The sequence below is a fragment of the Epinephelus lanceolatus genome, chromosome 2 (assembly GCF_041903045.1).
Source record: "Epinephelus lanceolatus isolate andai-2023 chromosome 2, ASM4190304v1, whole genome shotgun sequence".
In the NCBI taxonomy this organism is placed as follows: domain Eukaryota; kingdom Metazoa; phylum Chordata; class Actinopteri; order Perciformes; family Serranidae; genus Epinephelus; species Epinephelus lanceolatus.
Genome location: NC_135735.1, coordinates 21,573,449 through 21,596,381, shown reverse-complemented (window position 1 = coordinate 21,596,381; position 22,933 = coordinate 21,573,449). Strand labels below are relative to the sequence as shown.

The 22,933-nt window shown below is 40.9% G+C and overlaps 1 protein-coding gene across 1 annotated transcript; it reads left to right on the top strand.

The window, feature by feature from the left end:
- Nucleotides 1-392: 392 nt before the first annotated feature.
- gas2b (growth arrest-specific 2b) lies at nt 393-22,620 on the top strand. Its single transcript, XM_033629055.2, has 8 exons — nt 393-517; nt 6,404-6,656; nt 7,630-7,739; nt 8,593-8,734; nt 10,111-10,174; nt 12,041-12,608; nt 12,703-12,810; nt 20,541-22,620. Exons 2-8 carry the CDS (start codon nt 6,434-6,436, stop codon nt 20,748-20,750), a joined length of 1,425 nt encoding a protein of 474 aa, XP_033484946.2. The 5' UTR covers nt 393-517; nt 6,404-6,433; the 3' UTR covers nt 20,751-22,620.
- Nucleotides 22,621-22,933: the final 313 nt, after the last annotated feature.

The following is a 22,933-nucleotide window of genomic DNA, read 5'->3' as shown; positions in this document are numbered from 1 at the left end:
ATTCAAAAGTAGTGCAATGAAGGACTAAAACTTATAGTGTAGATTTCTGTGTTTCCCTAGCACCAAAGAAGAATAAATAACTACACAAAAACAAAAGAAACACAATATAAAAAAAATAAAATGGATATCAGTTTCCCATTGGGCACCAAAAAATGCAAAGTTTTCTACTAAACTTTTCTCACCTGAAACATGACAAAGAAAATCAAACAAACCGATATGATGTTTCTTTTCTCTCTCACCTCTTACATGTCCTCAGTTTTCTGTCTACCTTGTAAACCGACACCTCAAACTTGCAGGCGTGTTCAGGAGAGTGTGTTATAAAGTGACGGCAGCCTCCACCTTGTTCCAGTGGTGTGTGTGTGTGTGTACTTACATGTGTGTGGAACCTGAGAGCGGTGAACATCTGGCTGAGAGTGATGTGTGCATGTGTGTGAGAGGGAAACTGCGGCCGAGAAGATACTGAGAGGAAACTTTTATGATAAAGGAAACCTTGTGAAGAACCTGCTGTTGGCGTTTGGTAAGTATGTTTCTGCACGATAGAGCTTCTGTGCGTTCTTGTAACATTTATGAATGTAACGTTACAGATGTTGCAGATGTGGTCGATTATAATGAGGGTAAAAACACACTGTAATTATGAAAATGTATCTCTTGTATTGAACTTTTTGTTATAATGTAAAATGTTATTATTTCTTTAGTTTATGACACAGCAGTAATAGATTTAAATATAACTGATTTAAATATATGAAAAAGTGATCACATAAAGTTAGTTTTTCCATGTATTTTACATCAGAATTTAACACTTATTATTGTTTCAGTAGTGTTTTTCTGTAATTTAACGTTACAACTACCCGATTTAAAGCACTCTGGATGTTTTGTTTTTCATTTTTGCACTGTTAATAATCTTTTTATACACATGTATTCAGAGGAAAATGTTAAAAATGTAAGTTTTGCAAATGAGTTATCGCTTATATGCTCAGTACATCAGCACAGAAATGAATCCTCCAACATGTTCATGATGTCTGACCATAGTAAAAAGAAAAGTTGAGTCAGATCTCCCTCACTGAACAGACTATTCAGAGGAGATCACTGTTTATTTCATTTACCTGACAATAAAACAATCACTGAGAACAATTTTATTTTTGTAAATCTCTGCCAAAACTGTATTTTATTGTGTTTTACTGGAGCTGGAGTGCAGCGAGTCGACACTGCTCAGAGTGCAGCAGGCGATGGACCTTTCCATCCTGTGTTGATGTGAGGTTTATTTAGTCTAGAAGCAGCAGAAGGAAAGCTACAGGGTGAGAGCACCACTATAGCTGGAGCCTACACCTCAACTATGCTGCTGTGTGCATTCAATACCTTTTATATATTCACCAGTTTTACACTGTGTCTTTTAAGATGTTACAAACTGACTCCTAGGACAGCAGACTGTTAGTTCAAAGCTGATGGAGAAGCTGCAGCTACAAGCAGTGTTGCTGGTAATGTACTTGATGTTATTAGTGAGGTTTTGGAAAGAGGTTTTTTGACACAGAGAGTTGTTACTGAGCAGGCTTTGGAGAGAAAAGCAGGATGTTATAATGTTTTACATTTCTAGAAACATATTTCAGAGTAGCAAAGACAAGCGCTGTGCCTGTCATATAAGGAAACAGATGTCTGTCAGCTAGTTGTGAAGTTAGTTGTTTACCGAACACGAGCTTTGGTTTCATACAGTACATGTTCAGGTATTTAAGCTCAAATTTTTCAGGTACACAGGTGTGTAATTTGAGCTGTTTCCCACTCACAGCAGGTTTGACTGTAAAGAAGTTCGCTTTTATCACAAAAACAAAATTAAAGGCAGTGAAATACCACTTAAGCAAATCTTACTTAAAGGTTGTGCTGAGTAAATGAGGTGGAATAGAAACACTGATACATGCATGAGCCTGTGTGTGTGTGTGTGTGTGTGTGTGTGTTAGCACCAGTGTCAGTGTGTGGTGTGTTTACAGACATGGACCCTCAGCTCGGCAGGAGCATAAAGGCTCCTAGTGTCTCAGAGCTAGGCCAGTAGGTGACCTTTGCCTTCCCTTCCCCTGCAGAGCCATCCTGTAGCAGAGGTGTGAATGTTGCACCTGGATGTTTTGTTAAAGACAGGCGCTCTCATGCCCTGCTGGTCAACCTGTAAACCAGCCTCAAACTTGGCAGGCAGCCCTTCTTTACATTTACCTTGTCTCTGTCCCACGTCTGCATGATGTGCTCACAAAAGGCCCTTTTCACTGCTTCCAGTCAAAACTGTGTGTCTGCAGCATCCTCACATTTATCTCACACAGCCTGAACGCAGGAGTCACTGACACACATTAATGCATGTTTGTCAGTGACCTACTTCGTCTGTGATCATGTGAGAGGGCTTTGTCAACTGCGTCAAGCTGGTATGAGTTAACTTTATCAACAAAATACATCTGAACTTGACATGATGATGTGTAACAGTGAGCTACAGGTACTTCAAAGGTCCAGTGTGTTGGATTTAAGGGGATATTTTGGCAGAAAATAAATATATAAGATGTTTTCTTGAGTGTATAATCGACTGAAATAAGAATGGTGTTTTCATTACCTTAGAATGAGCCATTTATATCTACACAGGGAGCGAGGCCTTGTCCACAGAGATCACCATGTTGCACCGCCATGTTTCTACAGTATCCCAGAATAGACAAACCAAACAATGTCTCTAGATAGGACCATTTGCGTTTTCCGCGTCAGCCGCTGTAGTCAGCAGCCTCTGTGTGACAAGAGGGTCGAAAAAACACTGATTTTTTTTAACATGAAACTGCTTTATTCAGGGTTTTGACCGGATTAAATCACCTGGTCCATTTGTTTTAGAGAGGAAGAGACCTCTGCAGATCATTCAACTCCTGGTGAAAACCTCCTGAATGTCTTGATCTTAAGTCATCAGAGAAGCAGGATAAGCAAACATTAGCAGATGCTGGGCTACTGGCTCGTCCCTGACATGCAGAGCAGCGTTGGAAAGACTGCTTTATTCAGTGTTTTTACCAGTTTTAATTACCTAGGGTCTCATTTATAACAGTTGTGTATGCATAAAACAAGGCCTGAAAGAAGAGTACGCCACTTCCCATGCAAAAGTTGTGATCTATACAAACAGACTCGATGGGAGAAACTTTGACCCATGCTTATGACCATTTTGGAGACGGGAGATTGGCAATGCAGATGGTGAGGTGGAAGTGTGATTGTAGAAACTGTCTGTCTTTTTTTGCGCACACCATTTTTGGCCTTTGCCCGTACATACATTTTTAGTATGGGTCCTATGCATTGTTTTACAATGTTTTGGAGAGGAAGAGACCTCCCTGTAAAAACCTTCTGAGCAAAGAACGCTGAAGGAAATCTAACTGGAGGAAGCTTTAGCTGGTTGTATTCACCAATACTCACCACTAGATGCTCTTTAATCTTACACTGTTCCTTTAATGCAAAATGCAGGTGGTATACAACTAAATGAGCTCAAAAAGCCAGCTGTTTTGCAGCCTGTCCGAATCCCAAACATCTGCCCTCCAGGTGATTATTTTCATAAAGATAAAGTCTTTATCAGAGATAAGATTTTTATTAAAGAAACTGGTGGCGGTGGCAGCGTCACTCTGACCACCACTATGATCCAGACTGAAATATCTCAAAAACTTTTAGATGAATTCTCATGGAAATTTGTACAGATATTTATGGTCCCCATACAATGTGTTGTTTTTTGCATTGATCCCCTGACTTTTCCTCTAGCGCCACCATCAGGTTGATAGTTGTGGTTTTTAGTGAAATGTCCCAACAACTTCTGGATATTTTGCCATAAAATGCTGATATAGATCTTCATGTTCCCCTCAAGATGAACTGCATTAACTTTGGTGATTGCCTTGCTCTCAATTTAACACCATTGAGGTTTCAGTCCAATACTTTGATTTCTGACCAAATACCTGCAAAACGGGTGACACTCTCCTCAGCCTCAGCTGCACATCAGGTTTAGTGCTAATGAGTGAATGCTTACATGCGCACACACTAACTATAAAACTATATTTGCTAAAAAGAATGTGAGCGTCGTTACTCACATTAGCATTAAGCTCAAAGCCTAATCATAATCATCACAACAAACGATAAAATAGTTGCTGCCATGAAAACTTCTAAAATATTCTCAAAGTATTATGAGCCTCTGTGCATCCTCTGTGTTCTCGCCATGTGAAGCCTTAAAATCCACAGATTTGTTGCTCAAACTAAACCTCAGATCATATTTCATGACTCACCAGTATCTAAAACAACACAACGCCACCATTGTTTTAAGGCGGTGCTGTTTTCGGTCCGTATGCCGGCTCAGTCTTGTTACTTTACAATGAAACTTGAGTCATCTGGCACAAACCGAGCCTCTGTCTCTACTGTATATTATTTAGCAGACCCAGTGTGACCTGCTGCATGTGTTGTTGTCTTAATTCCAGCTGACTAGCAGCAAGTATTACTGGCAGTCAGAGCATGTCTCTGCATGGGGCTGAGCTTTATGATGGAGGCTGCTCTGGGAACAGGACAAATGAGCCATATAGCAGCACCAGGAGACTGGCTCAGGGCTGTAGCTGTACATCTTATTAAACCTGCAGTCAGTCAGTTTAATCCCTTTGATTAATGACTGTGTGTATTGTGGTTGCGAGTGTGTGGACGCCAGTGTATAAAACGTGGTATTGTATTGTTTCTTTTGTACATATGTGAGAGAGCTCTGTGTTTTCACTGCACTATAATTACTCTCAAAAACCATTACGTTTTAATTATTTATTGCTCTTTTGAAGGATCGCTGTGGATCTTTTTAAGGCACCTTTTTATGTTTGATAATCTTCCTTCACAGCTCAGTGAGTCTGAAACAGAAAGAGGGAATTTTGCACGAAATGATTTTGGAAAATACCCACTTTATTTGGCTAACTCCAGTTGCTGAAGCTTTATATTTCTGCATTAAAAGAGGGATTTGTTTCCCATCTCATACACTGAAGACAGGGATCTCTTTAAAGACAGTATGAAGGGCCCAGGCTCAGCAGCCCAAGGGCTCAGAGGGCCCCAAAGCTAGAGCCTCTGCATGAGTTTCTGTTAATAACTTTGGATTTCTTATCAAAAAGCATAGTCAATATGTCAATAACAGGGCTCAAAAAAGAAAAAGGACAAACCTTAACATTCACATTGAAGATGTCACAAGAAAGAAACCATCATGATTTTCAGAGTGTTTCAGTCCTCTCAGTTTATCTGCAGGACTTTCAGCCCTGTTTCCACCGAGCAGTACGGTACGGTTCAGTTTGGTACACCTTTTTTCCATTTTCACTGTGAAAAGTTGTGGATGATACCCATGAAATCTTTCCATACTGTCCCCATTTTTGGTCCCCCCTCTGTTGGGGTACCTAGCACACAGATCTGGTACTAAAAGGTGGAGCTGTTAACACTGCAGTCTGTTGATTGGTCAACAGAGGACGGTCACTCTGCTCAGAGCTGAGCTGTGGCTGGTTTTGAGGCTAAACTGTAACTATAAAATGAAAGGATGTTTTGCTGCCTCTCACAGCAGCTGTAGTCTGAGAAACAATTGTTTAATTCAGTGGGCTGACTGCCGTTAACCTTTTAAGGTGGAACATTACTTGTTATGTTACTCTATGCATGAGTTGGCGATGTGAATCCATCAGCACATCTTAAATTTCACTGTGACAACTTTGACCATTACTTTAGTTTCTATTGTCTCTCTTGGATGACGAACACTTTTAGTAATGAGTGGATCTTCAAGCATTTAAAAATATGTATTAATTTCAACCGGATTATGTGAACTGCATGTATCCCAATCCTCACATGGAGAAAAAAAAAAAAAAGAAGTGTTGCAGAGCTCCATCAACACTAAACCCCTGAGCTTGCCTGAGAAGGACTAAATGCACAAACCCACTATTTTTGAATCGATGGGATATTTTTAAATATCCATGGAGAGAGACTCTCACTGCAGCCTGTTCTATTTTGTTCTGAAAGTGTCATGTAGCCTCGTTCTGTGGACGATAGATGGGGTGCAGACCTGATGGAGAGCACCACATGGTTACACACCAATGACCATGTTGTTTCACTTGTGATGTTATGTGTCTTGTATTTTGCGGAAGTATAATGAAAGGCAAACTGGCACACTGTCCCAGTCATGGCTGTATTTTAACTCTTGCATCGATAGATTCAACAGAGGGGCTCAAATGGTCAGTTGTACTGGCAGAGCACAGCTCAGCTGAGTTCAAGTCTTGATTGTAGCTAAATCTCAAAACAAATCCTCTGAAGAGTAACCGAAACATCAATAAATCAAAATGTAAATAAGACAATACGAAGTGTATGCAAAATGTCAAAATCAAAATCTAACATGACCATAAACAACATGTATTATGTGGTCCACCAGGGTCTGTCAAAGGCCGATCGGAGCTGAAGCATGGACAGTGAAGTGGAAGCAATGAACACCAGCCTTGACAGTCCTCTGAGCCCCAGGCACCTGACCGGGTTGGGGATGAACTGTCTTCTTGGCCAAAAGTACAGACACTCTGGGCCCGGCCTCGCCAGTCCTCAGGAGTACAACCAGTGGCTGCCTTATCGCCATGACGCCAGCCTGCTGCCCATGAAGGAAGACCTTGCCTTCTGGCTCAACTACATCCTGGGTGAGACTTCCATTGATCCATATACCAAACCAGTGTTAACTATTTTTTGTAGTTATCCTCAGATAATTAACCCCTGGCAGGTTGGAGCTGGGGCTTTTATTTTGAACAACAGGTGAAAAAGCTGCAGTCACGTTAAACACAGAGGCACATTAACCTACTTATTATCCCAAATCCTTGAAACACCTCTCCATGAGGGGAGATGTGGCTGGGACTCCAGGGAAAGGGATGTTTCTTCCCACTTTACTGCATTGTGAGGGAAAAACATAAAGGGTCTGCACATGCCGCAACGTGTTCAAGCTGTCTGGAAAGTGACAAGACTCCAACAGGATGAGTTTCTGACTAATGCTGCCACAGAAAAAAAAAAGAAAGAAAGTCAAAATAGCTTGTAGGCCAAAGAGTTATACAGGTTTGCAATCAGAAAAGTTTGCTTCTAGTGGATCATAAGTGTTGAATGAGAGGGATTACTTTTCTGTCTTCTTCTTCTTTTAAGATTTTCTATGTAATAGAATCAAAGTTTTAACAGATATGTGATTACTGGAACATGCATGTAAATTATATCATATGTATTTATAGGAGTGGAACATATTTCCACAAAAATACCATGGTTTACCAGCTCATTTACATTTCTTTTCAGAGGTATTCTGATTATTCTGCTCTCTCCTCACCTTCAGAAAACCCTGCTGACTGAAAACTGCACCGAACAGTTTTGTCTCATACTGCAAAAAATATGACCCTCGAAAACATCTGAGCTGATAAATGTATTTCAGTTTTTTTCAGTGTTGTTTAAATTGTATGGGTTTTTTTTCTTTTTCTTTTATTTTATAAATCTTAGTAATATTTTCTATTCTGATGCATTGGGATATAAAGTCTGAGTGAAATATTTTTAAAACGACTCATATGGAAAGGCATGAGTATTCTGAGTAGTAACTATAAACTACTATACACAGTTCAGTGTTTCCGTGTGTATCCTCAGATGTGGACCTCGCAGCAGACAGTCTGATGGAGAGGTTGGATAACGGCGTTCTCCTCTGTCAGCTGGCACAGCTGCTCCAGGACAAGATGATGCACACCAACAATGGCAAGGTGCTGCAACAACATGCAAGTCATGCATATTCACACACGCAAACATGCATACAGAGGAGACGACACAAGCAAAAATGCCAAAAACATAAACCACACAATATAGCAATTTTATTCCACAAAAAAAATGTGCATGTGTGTGAAGTGCATGTGTGTCGAATATAGTTTGTTTAAGAGACTCCTCCCAATATTTGAAAAAAAACTCCCTGAATCCCAGTGCAGTTTCCATCCCACCCTCAGCACAACAGACATGAACAGTTACCAAAAAAATGCAAGGCACAAAAACCACTATGCATGGCCTTCATCGACCAAAGCACTGGACAGTCCTCTAGAAGTGTGGATGTCCCTAAAAAGTTAATTAGGATTCTGAGGCTCCTTCATGAGACTTGTAAGCAACAGTCCTCTGTAATGGCAGTGAGACCAAACCATTCAAGGTAGAAACTGGCATAAAACAAGGATGCACGATTGCCCTCACCCTTTTCACAGTCTCCATTGCAGCTGTACTCCTCCTAATGGGTAACACTTTAACCCCCAGTGTCCAGATCATCCATACGACACAGTACAAGCCGCCCAATTCACCAATTCAATCAATCAAACTAACTGTTTCAAGTCCAAGATCTTTCACACATCCATCATGGAGCTGCAGTATGCAGATGATACTCTCTTTGCCCACACAGGGGGGCTACACTTGCCTTGAAATATTAATTGGTTGTATGAGCTTATAATTCATATTCATATTAAATGTTATGATAGTAAAAAACACCTGCAGCTACGGCCAAATAGCCAGGCTGTAAATGCACCTCTGGTTTCAACTGCATGGTCACTATGTGTGTGTGTGTGTTGAAAACAATCACAGCCTTCAATAAGAAGAGTGATCCACTGGCGAGCTGACGCAACTTCTGGATCATTCTTCGCCCGAGACAACACCGCCAACTTCCTGTACTGGTGTCGAAAGATTGGCGTTGATGAGGCTTACCTTTTCGAGTCAGAAGATTTGGGTGAGTATAGACTGAGGATTGCACCTAACATAAAGGAGTTAATTAGTTCTGAAGTGAATCATGTAATGCAACATTTGCAGTGTGTTATTAATTAATTTAAAATCTTCAGACTTTCCACCCTGTTGAAGTCACAAGAGCTGTTTCTAAGGATTTATATATTTGTGTCCACTGTAGTCTACTTGCTGTGTGGGAACACTGTGTCCTTTATATTTCCTCTTGTGCTGTCATGGTTACTAACACACTGTCTTCTCTTTTGTCACCTCTGACCCTCCGTCTGAATCAATGTGATGACATTGTGCATCATTTATTTCTCGTACAAAATAGTGCATTTCTTTTAATTTGCTTGGACCAACATTTAGTTTTAAATCATATAATTTCTGTGCAGTTGTGTTTTTTTCCTGTTGGTGATTTACAATATAGAGCAGGGAATATAATTTAGCTATGTGATGGGCTGTAACATTTTCACTGTGATGATTATGCGTTTCAGACTGTCTGTATCATTTCTCACTTATCCTCTCTGCATGTATAAGCTCTGTGTGCCTGAGGAGAAAGAAACATGCAGTTAACATGCTAACGTCTTTCTGTATCATTAAACGTCCTCTTCACTTCTTACTTGGGCATGTCGACGCAGGGCAGCAGATGCGTGCGAATGATAATGTGCAGGTTAATCCCCACCAACAATAAGTCCGCCCCCACCAAAGATCCCCCTTCCTGCAGGCACACTAACCCACTTCACTTAACTAATTGAATGACGGGGAGAGTAAACTTACTGTATTTCGACAGGCTTCAATTTTCTACCTCAGTGACACGAAGGCACAGATGATCACTCTTTTTCTTTTCTCTCGTCTCCTTTTCTTGCTGCAGCCATGATGATGGTAATAGTGGATGTCAAATACAGGTGAATGAAAGCACCATCAGTGACATACTCTCTTCTTATTACATTTTTATTTTGTTTTTTGTGCTTCTTTTTTGTCTGTTTCAGTTATAAGTGTTGTGGGCTTTTATGTATTTGCACATATTTCCTTGCATGCTCAGCCAAATCTTCGTAACTAACAAACTAACTGTGACTTTTCCTGGTTCAAACTAAATGCACCAAGCCCCCCTTTGTGATGTGTAGGTAGGGGTTCAGGATACTTGTTTACAAAGCTTTCGTGCCCTCATGCCCTCAGCTGCACCTCCACAGGAATTCCAGCTCAGCTTCAAAGATAGAGACAGAAAAGGTGCCCTCTCTCTCTCTCCAGGCTGCAACTTCTGTTTTCCTTAGACACAGACAAAAGTTTATCTCCCGAAACATCTTTCCTGTCAGATGAGTGACTTCTTTTTATATCCACCTCTCCACCCTCTTTGTTTGTGCTTCCTGTGCGTGCCGTGTGAAGTCCTTCACAAGCAACCGCGGGAGGTGTGCCTGTGCCTGATGGAGCTGGGACGGATTGCAGCCAGGTAACTGCCTTGCTTTTGGTACAGCTCTTGAAAAATAAATCACAACTGAATCTCACAAAAAAAATAAAAAAAGATAAAAACTTCCACCACACAACAATCATAATGTCAAAGACGGTGGCCTTCATTTGCTGACAAAGATGATTTTAAATGGCCAAACATGCAATACGCTTAGAGATTATATCTGCTTTTTCTATCCCCTACTAGATTCACAAGTCAGCCTTTAGACGCTTTGCTTAACTAAAGACTGATGTCTTTCTCCCTGATTTTGTGTTTAGATGGGCGAATACAATTTCAGAGTTTAAAAAAACTCCCTACGTTGCAGAACCAATAGTAAATCTGCAGGGCGGTCCTTCAGTGGCTCGCTGAACTCTTATGCTCGTAAACATAGTCCCACTGCGTTAAAAGTTTTAAACAAAGTCGCTGTAAGTCCTTCATTTTCACAATCTTGTGGCCTGAGCACACATTTGATAAAACGGAGTTAAATCTCTCGGCATCCATTTTCAAGCTCTCTGTGTGTTTGTGTCCTTGTGGAGGAGAAAAGGGGGAGCGCACATTTCAGGGAGGGCGTGTCCTTTTCAAAAATGCAAGAGGCGTTGCTTTGTTGCCGGCTGCTTTCACCGGTGTGTTAAACACACTTTAGAAAGGAGTGTCCCCAGACTATCAGAAGGCGGAGCTCTCTGATTGTCTGGTGGCGAGACTAATCCCCTACAGTCCCTTACAAATGAACCCACCCATCATGTTCCTAATTTCATTAAGAATTTTTTTAAACAGGATGTTACTTCACACTGTTAATTATATATATATTGTCGCAATATTCTTTTCATACAATTGAACTCTCACTGGGGCTAGGGGGCGCTATAGTCAGGTCACAAATATGTGTAGCCCCAGTTAAGCCCCCTGAAACATGGTTGTATTTTTAAATATTTTCTGAAGTGCTTTTAAATTATTGATTGTGACTGCACGGGCACTGTTCGGTGCAGACGTCTTTCACCTTTGCTGCAAGTGAAAGACTTTTTGTCATTGCCTTGTGTTCACTCACATTACACTTACACTGCTTTCTAACTGGACATGATGTGAACGAGCAAATGGTTTAGTGTTTCCTAATGAAGATGTCCTAACCTGCTCCATGCATCGGCAAACAGGCGAAGTGACGTGTCATTATGTTGTAAGAAATATTATCATATTTTTGGAAAAATCAGAAGCAGACAGAGGGGTCTACAGTCTGTGTTTGAAGGATATATCCAGGATGTCAAACTGACTCAGCAGCAACAAAAGGTTAAAAAGACAAAGATAGTTAGAAGCTAAAGCCGAACTATAGGCTACAGATCACAGTGTAAAAGTGAACCACCACATCACTGCTGATCGCCACACAAGACAATGAATATAAAGGGAAACTTTGCTGATATTGAACCAGCTGTGTGGCATCACAGTGTGTGCAGATGAACGGTGTTTGGCTTCACCCATGTGCTGCTGCCAGCACCTGGACCTCCGCCAGCAGACGGGCAGGGATCTCTGGAGGAAGTCAAACAACGTTCATCTGCGCACACTGTGATGACACACAGCTGGTTGAATATCACATATAAATGACCTATTTGAACTACTGATCCTTGCTTTTTACTGTCAGTCACTCTTGCAGCTCACAGTGTTCAGTTACGTAGTATGTGATTTTCTTTTTTTAATCAGTACAAATGTCTGTTTTTTCAAATTAGTTAAGCTAAGCCAGTTTCAGTCTTTCCATGTGCCTGGTGGTGACTGCATTAGTATCCTCTGAGGTTCAAGTATTCCTGGTTGTGAATCCTATGCTGTGTGACTTAGTGTTGATTTATCCTTATGTTTGCTGATATATTTGTTAAACCTCTCTCGTAGGTTTGGAGTGGAGCCTCCGGGGCTGGTGAAGTTGGAGAGGGAGATAGAGAGGGAGGAGGCGGGGTGCTTATCTCCATCCTCCCCTCTGCCCTTCTCCTTTTTTCCTCCAACATCATTGTATTCTCCATCACAATCATCCCTACCCCGCGCCCCCTCCCCTCCTCCCCCTCCACCTGCGCCCCTCACTCCGAGCACAACCGGTCTGTCTGAACCCCTCGCTGCCTCCCTCGCCTCTGATCTTCCATCAGCCACAACAAACCCAGTGTCTACATGTTTATCCCCTCCTCAGTCCTCCCTCTCAGCCTCTAACCCCTGTACAACCACAGCCTCTACACAAACACCTTTGTTCTCTTCATCCTGCACCGCTGACACATCTGCCTCAGCTCCACCGTCCGCACCCTCGCTGAGCCAAACCCTGGTATCCACCACCAAAGTCTCCTCCACCACAATAATTAGCCACACTCCCACAGCTACGCCTCCCATCACCTCCCCACCTGCAGCTCCTCGCTCCTCCAAAAGATCCACAACCCGGAGGAGCACAGGCCCCAACAACATTTTGGATGATATTGTACGTATCTCACTGACAGTGAAAGTAACCTTATTTGAATTTACAGAGGGTGTATCCTGTATGATTTACCATCTCTCTGTCTGACATGTTCCAGGTGAGGAACATTATAGAAAACCCTGCCTGCAGCTGTGCCACCAGGTTCCTTGTTGAGAAGCAACCTAAGGGCTGCTACCGTGTTGGAGACAAAGTCCTCTATATACGAGTAAGTATGTTCATGCTGACCCCATCTCCTAGAAATGATTACGTTATTTGCAGAGTCACAAAATATTGGGCCTATCTGGAAACTGTTCACTAAGTATTTTATTTATTTGTTTCATTCGTAGCAACTAAAGCATAAATAAACATTCCTGTTATGTTCAGGCACTCACAGCAGGTTAAAGTTAGGGAATTTCAGACCATTCCTATGACCAGGGTGTCATATACTGACACTTTCTCACACCCCTTGGTGTTTGATATCGACGCCACAGGCAGTATTTGGCATCTTTATGGGACACATCTAACTCAAATGTAAACCTATCTGTGGCAATACATGATGCTGAGAGAAAAAGATGAAGTATAAAAAGCAAGAAAGTCCATGCAGGGCAAAAGGGAGGGAAAGTGGATGGGTTAGACCAAACTAGACTTTCACCCAGGACACTGCAGTTCCTGTCCAAAGTGAAACCAAATGTCAGTGTTGTTCTAACACATTACGCAATGTAGTATGATATGTCACTCATGTGATATATATATGTCAGGTAACATAACGTAACAAATTTATGTATTTTAAGCCAAAATATGATATTGATGAGATGCTAAGAGGCATAACAAAGAGTTGGTACAACCCAATCTCATATCAAAGTCGTTGAAATCCAGCGCTTTGGCAGTGACTTGCAGCGTCAGACACAGACAGCAGAAGCAGTCCTTTAACATCGGTATGATATGCAGCCGGTTGCCGTTCTAGTTTAACAGTGTCCGGTGGTGTCAGGGGGAAATGCAATGTGACATGAACAAAAGTTAAGGCAGTGAAAGTCCAAGTAGGGTGGGTCGTTGGGGTGGTGGATGGGTCCAACAAACAGCAACTTGCACCTGGAAGGCTGGTGTTTGCATCCAGAAGATTATAAAGCTAAACCCTGTTTTTTTTCCTAATACCTAACTAGGTGCTTTTGTTGCCTAAACCCAATCACGTACATTAGTTGTTGAAGGAAAAAAAAAACAATATGTGGTGTTGTACCAGCGTTGTGTGTTTATTTTGCAGGAGACTGTATGTAAATGGTAAATTTCCTGTGAAAACGAAAGTGTATTTTGAAAGAACACAATGCATGTAACAGGCAGAACTTGACACGGCGTCCCAGGATGTCAACAACCAACGCACCCAGGGTACTTTTCACATCATATCTGGAAGTGGAAAGTCCATGACCAAACATCTATACGTGACGAGGTCGGAGTGAGAATGTGTTGGTCGGTATTTGACAACTTCGGAATTAGATGTGGCTGGGAAATATTGTGGTTTTAGCCAAATACTGAAAAAGTCCAGACTTTAAGACCTTTAAGCATGAGACAGGACAAGTTTACAATGTTGTTATTTATCTTAAATTACAATCCTTCCCTTACCATAACTAAAATCTATCTGTTGTTACGTCCACCATTCAGTTCCTCCTCCCTACAACTTGTGTGCAGTAAAAGAAATCACCACTTCCTACACTTGAGAAAATATTGTTCTCAATTCTGAAATTATGTTTCACATGAATACATAAGAAAACAAACTAGTAACATATAAATGTATTTTAAGATTTAGGATTTTATGAGGATCCCCATAAGCTGATGCAGAACATTAGCCACTATCAGCTACGTCAGCTATAAACATATTTTCTAGAGGGCTGCTGCAACACAGTCACCAGAATAGATGTTGCCATTGTACATTGCATTATGTTTCTTTAGTGTTTCAACAACGCTGTGGTTAATTTGCACTTATGTTTAGGCACAAAATTCACTTGGTCATGATAAGGAAAAGATCATGTCTGGGTGGCACAATCACAGCTAAAGATGCTGAAATGTCGCTTTAAAAAAACATCAGGTTTTGTTGTTTGTTGGTCTCAATCAGTGGTCTCCATCTTGGCAGCCATCTTGCCTAAGTGTAAAGATCCTTGTGCCACTATCCCCTTCACCTTCACATGACAAAGTCAGCTCTTATACTATGTCATGTTAGAAATGCTGATATGATATGTAGGAAATGTACAAATGTAACGTATTCCTGGTTTGCAGAAATGTACAATGCTAACATTTTCTTCTGGGGACTGGGCTGATGAGCACCCCCTTCACTAAATGGATGATAATGTTATTTTCTAAGATATTAAGGTAGTAAAATAACTAAATCAAAGCTGTGGTTGTGTGAAAATAGATGCATTATTGTGTAATCTGGAATTATAACTTGATACCATGACTTTTTAAATATAATCCACATCTAATTTCTCACCCAGTGAAGACACGTCACAGATGCTACAACACATAATGAGGTGTGAGGTGTGAAGGCCCTCAGGTTATTAATCAACAGCTGAGTCAGCAACAAGAGAGTGTGTCAGAGCGACTGATTAGCAATCTTTTGGGAATGAGACGTCGGTGCCTTTCAGCCTCCCCGAGTCGTGCACCGCACCACGTGTGTCTGTACAAAGGCTCGAGGAATGGCCGTCGGGGAGGCAGGGTTGCTTGGCAACCAATGGTCAAGATAAGACAGGGCTGACAGTGATTTTATTCAGTACATAGACCTTCAGCAAAGAGTTCAAACCTGAAGGAAAAACAAACACGTCTCTTTCAGGATGATTTGGCGAAGATATGACCGTGGTGCGCGGATCAAATGGCAGCCCACTCGGGATTCCAAGTCCACCTGGGTGTGGAGGGGTGTGAATATAACAGGAAGGTTTTACTTCACTGTCTGCAACCATCAGTCCATACAAAGAGAAAATATAACAGCTTCAGTGTATATTTAGTAAGGCATTAACTATAAATCCGTTAAAAAGTTCATCCTGTAAATTTAAAAATAGTTTATTTTTCAACATCATAAAATGTCACAGCTTTGGTGGCTAATTAGTCACCAGCTGAAACCCATTTAATGCTTTGTGAATTATATTGACCCAGCACTCTGTTAACTGGTAATCAATGCTGCAGCATCAGTCTGCGTTCAACAGCTACATTTCTGACTGGCTGACAGACGACATGTTTTCGCTGTCCATTTAGAAAATAATGCCTCCCTTCGACTCACAGGACACCTGTTTCTCCACAGCACACCTGTCAGTCACATGGGAGCACGTGTCTGAACACCACATCAAAGACAGGCAATAAAGATGTCATAACCAAAGCGTGTTATAAGTTTACGGTCAGGTGCAGCAGGTCGCGAGAAAAATCCCTTTTATTTACTTCATATTTCTATATTTCAAGGATTTGTTTTTGTACACTGTCTCGACTGTTTGACCTTTTGTGCTCGCCTTCTCTATGCAGCCTGCAGTTACAATATTTCACCATAACTCTGGGTCCATCTGTTAGGTTCAAGCTGTAATTACTAGTTTGTAGACGCTACTTGAACTGCTCCCGTCTCTTTTCTCAAACACACCTCGGCTGCGTGAATAGAGCGTTGTAGCCCATCGACCCTGACTCCATCCATTACCTTGAGCTGCCTATGTGTGCACAGGGAAACACGCCATAAACCTCAATTACCATACACCATGATAACCCCTGTGCAGCTCCTAAGAGAGAGCACGCCATTCAATGTGTACAGACCTTTTTAAAGAGCAGATACTATTGATTACCGAGACAAAGTCATTAGAGAGGGGTTTAATCAGACAGCTTGTTAATGAGCGGCTGAGCATGACCGCCCCTTCCTCACGTGTAAACTTTTTACCCCACCTCGTCCCCCCATCTCTATTCCCTCTGGAGTCTATTCAATCACGCTGGCCCTGGAGTGCTCCGCCATTCTTTGGTGTTGAAAAAGAGGAAGGCTTTTCTTTCTTCTCTGCGCCCAATTAGGCTCTCCTTCGGCTTTGTAGCGACACTGTCTGACTGTGTCAATGGAAAGAAAAGACATTCAAACACCTCACAATATCATGCCGCAGCAGTTCTTTGTTTATCATGCTAGCTACATAAGACATGAACCTAAAAAGTACAACGAAATCGTCTTGTTTTGAAGACTGGAACCAAAATCAGGACCCAAGTGAGGATGATTAAATTGTTTTAAGGCAGACAGTCCCCTCATCATCCTCATTTCTTAAGTGTACCTGAACAAGACATTGACACCATAGAAGCTCGAGGGTCTCTCTATTGTAGGTGACCCTGACCTTTGACCTTATAGAAGAGTGGGACTGCAATTAGTCACATTCATGCTTTGAGCTAAATGCTAACAGCAGCATGTGGACATAGTCACAGTGGTAATGCTAACATGTTGATGCAAGTAGTTGTAATGTTTACAATGTTCACTTTCGTAGTTTAAATATACTAAGCTATGCTAATGCTGATGGGAATGTCATTGGTTTTGCAGGTATGTTGTCATTAGATTAAGTGACTGTTGTTATCTTTATGATTCTTTATGCTTCAGATGGGGCAATCTGCACCTACCTGTAGGTAGGAGTGGGAATTACCAGAGGCTCCATGATACAATATTATCACAATACTTAAGTCAAGATACAATATTATTGTGATTTCTGAGTATTGTGATAAAATATTTTGCAATTTATTACCTTCTTTCAACTGTAAATTATGTCCACGAAGAAAAACTTTGTCAACCTCTGTATTATTCTTCTCCTCTTTATTAAGATAAAGTTTTCAGTCTGTTCATCTCACCTCAGTCATTTTATTTGTGGCAAAATGTATTTAGTGGACTGAAAAAAAAAATATTCCAGTAGACTACCTAAAGTTTAATGTGTATTTGTAATATTATTAATTTATATAATAAACAAACTGATTTGGCACTGTGTGACGATACGATATTGTCACACAAAAATATCACAATACTATGCTGTATCGATTTTTCCACCACCCCTACCAGTACGCCAGAGGGTGCGTATCCAACACTGGGTTTGGCACCAAAACTACTTCTGGAGTTTATGGAACTGAAGCTACATGCGTAACACACTTACCTAAAATAGATGATGTAAATGAAGTATCCTAGGTAAGTTAACCTACATATGCAGGTCAACATTGACTTTTGGTGTCACACAGGACACAAACAGTGGTCTCCTGGGTTGAAGTCCTGTGCTTGTTTGACCTATCCATCCAAGCTGCAGCTCCAGTCATATTTACTACAGAAACAAGAGGTCACTGTCCAACAATACACATAAATAGGTAGCGTAGGGCCATGTGGTGCATTCAATTTGAGCTTAAAAGCCTGAATTTCCAAGTTCCCAGACAAAAATTTTAGCTGGAACTTCACCTTAAGTCAGATTTCGGACTCAGAAAGTCCGGAGAACCTCACCAGCCCCAATCATAAAATCCCAAGATGGCTGCTCCATACATTGTGAAATTGTGAAAGCTGTTGTACTATAGTGATTGTTAGCACTTTTGTCATACTTGTGTCTCATTTTAACATAAATGCATACAGTACTGTCCAACTTTTTTCTGTAGACATGTTGCTTCAGTGTGTAATGTGTTATCATCAACTGGTACTACTAACAATGGCTAATCTGCCTATATCTGGTATTGCTAAAACATCTTGGTTTTTGGACATGTTGCATACTGGAAGGCAGTCAATTCTGGTGTGATGTCATTCCTAGCTCTGACTTCTGATGTAAATGAAACCCAGTAACACTACCTCAAATCTTTGCTCCTGATGTCTGCTGATAAGACCCATTCAATGGGCTGATAACATTTGAAACAGATGCCAAAGTGGTAGATCAACCAACCGATGCCATGCCAAGGGTCGTGCTGCTAGCATGGCTGAAGTCTACGTCCTCATCCTTTGAAATACGTCAGATTAGTTTTAGTTATTTGGCCCAGTACCAAGAACTTCAGGGTTTAACAACCTGCACAATAGAAGGTGTAAAACTGTACTAACTCTATTCTTAAATCTTCAATTCAAAAAGAAAAAAAAAACACCAAAAAGCTTTAGAAGGGAAGAAAAGGTCCATCTGCAGACTAATCAATATACTGTTCCAGGGACTCATAAGCATACAGTAGTACACATTCAGTATCTACCGTATACTTTATTTAATCAGGTATTCTCATTGAGATCAAGACACACCTGGCACACACATGTGCCTGCAGCAGCTCATAAACTGTACTGCTGCTTAGTTTCTCTCTTTACCGTAAATATTAAAAAATGACTGTACTCAAAAACAGCATCAAACCCAATGGATGTGGCTAAAGCCTGCCTCCTACTGGCGGGTGTGTAAATGACTCCTCCTCCCTGAGTACACTCATACATCTTTCAGCAGAAAAGGAGAGAGAGAATCAATGGAGCTGCCAGGGAGGACACAGGGGAATCCAGACGGTAGTTTATGGGCTGCAGACGTAGCACACTTTGTACGGAGACCTGGCAGGGGGAGGGGGTAGTTGTAGAGACAGAAATAAAGGAGTCTGCCTGACAAAGAGGGCTTGTGTTGAATATTACAGTGCAGAAGGAGGCTGACTCTGTGTTTTAATTTTAGATTTGGCAGCATATGTCCCTGCTTTACAATAATTCTGATGTGTACTATATAGTTAAATTTAGCTGTAGAAATATGCATATTATAGGTTAAAAGATAGGAGTTTATTTAACCAGGTAACAAGAAGCAGTCATAGCCAAAAAACAGTCAATAATCAAGTGACACATAGGATTAATAAAAACAATTTTATGAGCAATAAAAACCATCAAATAAGAGTTTTATAATCTCAAATTTAATTTAATAAATTAATAAAAAAAAAATATATATATATATATATATATATATATAAAAATCACCATAATTAAGAAATAAAATTAAATTAAATAAAAAATGATTGAAAATAAACTTTGGCTGATGACTGGCTGGGAATTACATTCCCTCCACGTCTGACAGGAAAGTGGTTTATTCAGGATGTCAGACTTGACCCCTGTCAACCTCAACATTTTAATCTGCAGGATGACAGCTGAGACGGACCACGTCTGGGGTTCCCTCTATAGCTGCCCGTGTCATTCGGTGCATGCTTGTACCATTGATTTTTCATCCCCTGCACGTGACATACACCTCCCCACATAAGAAGAGTAGATCTGCTTGTATTATCACATTCTTAATGGCTTCTTAATGAAGGTTTTATTGGCGATAAGGCCAGAGGGGGGTGGGCTGGTGCTGACAGGACAACGGATGGCTTTGCAAGGTCTCCTGGGAGCGTTAATGTCTACTGGGAGTTGAGGGTCTGCGCTGAACTCATCTCAATTTCTCCTTTCATTTTTTTTTCTCCAAGGCTTTATATTGTGGCTGTAGTTGCCATGGTAGCGGTTGGTTTTCAGCTGTGAGGACGGCTGTCTTGGAAGGATGTGTTGATTCAGATACAAGTGACCTCTCTGCAACTCCTGTTAACAGACAGACTGGGAATATAGTAGTGGTTTTAATTCAAAATACTGTTTGTTAGGTGGCTCATGTTGCAGAGCTGTGTGGGTGTGCCTTTGTGCGTCACTGCGTGTGTGTGTGTGTACGCATGTTCATATGTGGATTAGTCCTGCGAGTGTGCTCAGCTGGTGCCACAAGGTGTTGTTTCATTTGGTTTAATGAGATTTTGACAAAGCTATCCGAGAGATCATTTGCCTTTCATAGCCAGAGCTACACACAAGGAGCTTGTAAATATTAGATTGGTGTGTATGTGTGTGTATGTGTGTGTGTGTGTGTGTGTGTGTGTGTGTGTGGAGAAGGGGGGCTGCTTTTCAAATAATTGAGAATTCTATTCATCAAGAAAAAGAAAATATATGCACATTTTTCCCCTCCTCGACTGAGCTGTCTTGTGTCACCTTTGCAGATGCTGAATGAGCGTCATGTGATGGTGCGTGTGGGCGGAGGCTGGGAGACCTTCATAAGTTACCTGCAGAAACACGACCCCTGCAGAGGGGGTGGACCTGTTGGCAGATCTGAGGTCAGGGTCTGCAGGGACAAAGCAAAGTCACCCAGTGTGAGCATCTCACCTGACAGCTACATGGTGGTTGGTGCTCATTACCGGAACAAGAAGTAGACTCTCAAACTGCTCTGAACATCTCACTTAATCAGACCAAACTGTGCGACATCAGTGATTTAACATATTGCTTTTTACCTCAAGTTTAAAAGGAGCTCCAATTCTTTCTATTTAAGGTCCACAGTGTAGGATTTAGAGTGATATATTGGCAGAAACAGAGTATAATATAATGTCTTGAGTATATAATCAGCTCAAAATAAGAATTGTGTTTTCTCCAGAAAGGGCCATTCACATGTTCATGTTTTCGCTTTTTCGTGTCGGCCATCGTAGTTAGCAGCCCCCCCGTGAGAACTCTGCGGATTATTCAGCTCCTGGTAAAGACTGTCTGAATAATGAACACCCAAGGAAATCTAACCAGGAGTTCACACTTGGCACATGGGAGAAGTTTCAGCTGGTTGCAATCTGCATTACTCACCACTAGATGCCACTAAATCTCCCTAAATCTTACACACTGGACCTTTAGAAACTGTAGATATAACTGGTTCATACCTGATTGTTATCGGTATAAGTTATCCAACCTACAGTACAGGAACAACTTGGCAACAAAGCTATGTCTGTGTAGTATGCAACAATTAGTCAATGAGCATAAAATTAATCTTCAGGGATCTTAATGATCGATTGATCATCTCGGTCACTTTTTAGGGACAATCCAAACATTTGTTTGTTCCAGCTTCTTCAATGGGAAGATTGGCTGCTCTTATATGTGATAACAAACTGAATGTCTTTTGGTTTTTGACCAATGATTGAACAAAACAAGCAAACTGAATACATACGATTTGACTTTATAACAGGAATTTCTCACTATTTTCTGACATTCTACAGATTAAATGCAAAATAGAGAAAATAATCAGCAAATTCATCAGTAACGAAAATAATTGTTAGTTGCAGCATAGGCAGATTATGACATAATGGATGATTGGTACAACACATGGTTGTTTCTCCCCACAGAGCTGAAGGGCCAATACTGCATAGACCAGTGGTTCCTAACTGGTCCAACCACAGGGTCCAGATTTCTCCTCAGTCATTAGTTCAAGGTCCACACAGTTTAATACATTGGACATCATACTCGCATTTGGCCATGACGTCGATCTAGTTTGCTGTGTCTGTTAGGTAGCTGTCTGTTAGTCACTCACTCTACAGCAGAAAACAGCACTTCAAAATAAAAGCTCTCTGATGAAAATTCACTGTACGTAAAAATAAAGTGTGTTTTTTGACATATATGCAAGTCAACTGTAGTCCATTCAGAATGAACCTGCAACCCACCAGTTGGGAAACACTGGCATAGAGTCAGTCCAGCTCAAGTCCTAAAGATAAACTGGGGAGATAGAGACACTCACTTTAAATGGTTAATGGTAAAATGGTTTCCTTCTTGTGACATTTTCAAAGTAAATGTTAAGGCTAGTCCTTCAATTTGTACTTTAAGGACTTTTTAGGACTTTTTAAAGAAGGACTCTGTTACTAACATGAATGACTGAGCCCTTTGGCAAGAAATGCAAAGTTAATAACAGCGACTGAGCCCTTGGGCCCCTGTGCCTGGGTCCAGTAGACCCGTTTGGAATTACACTCATGTGCAGCAGCTATTGTTATGTGCTGTGTATCATAACTGTCATATAATCATCGTCATCAAATATTCTTTTATGGACAGTTTTGTATGACATAAATTATATATTTGTACTGATGTAGTTTAGTTTGTAAAGATACATCTATGTTTTTACAGATCATGATACTGTAGTTTGAATTTGTATGTATGCGTTTTTTTTATTGTGTTCCAGCATCAGTGTGAGTAGTGGTCTTATACATAGTGACCTTTAATGTTCAGAATTATTTTTCTGTATTTTACTGGATAAAAATAAACCTTTTCAGAAAAGTACTTTCTCTGTGAATGCTGTCTAAAATCACACACATCCTAATTTACAGCTCATAACATTTTTTTTAATGATATGTATCATATTTTCTCATTTAATTAATAGTCTGTAACTCGTGATGGATTTACAATTACATTTACATCATGGGGCTGTTGCAGATATTGTATCACCTCAGTCATATAGAAGCAAAGACACAAAGCACCACGTCCTCCCTCTAGATGGCACCATGTCCTAAGTGACAAAAGGCCTCGCCTCCATACTTATCTGGAGGAGGGTGCTGCCCACACTGCTGCTATGAGCAAACCTTACCTCTCCTGG

Excerpts from the sequence above, each read along its gene's own strand:
- gas2b (XM_033629055.2), top strand. The coding sequence starts at position 6,434 with ATGGACAGTGAAGTGGAAGCAATGAACACCAGCCTTGACAGTCCTCTG. Across the intron at positions 10,175-12,040 it reads CTGGGACGGATTGCAGCCAG|GTTTGGAGTGGAGCCTCCGG; the intron begins GTAACTGCCTTG and ends CCTCTCTCGTAG. Across the intron at positions 12,609-12,702 it reads ACAACATTTTGGATGATATT|GTGAGGAACATTATAGAAAA; the intron begins GTACGTATCTCA and ends GACATGTTCCAG.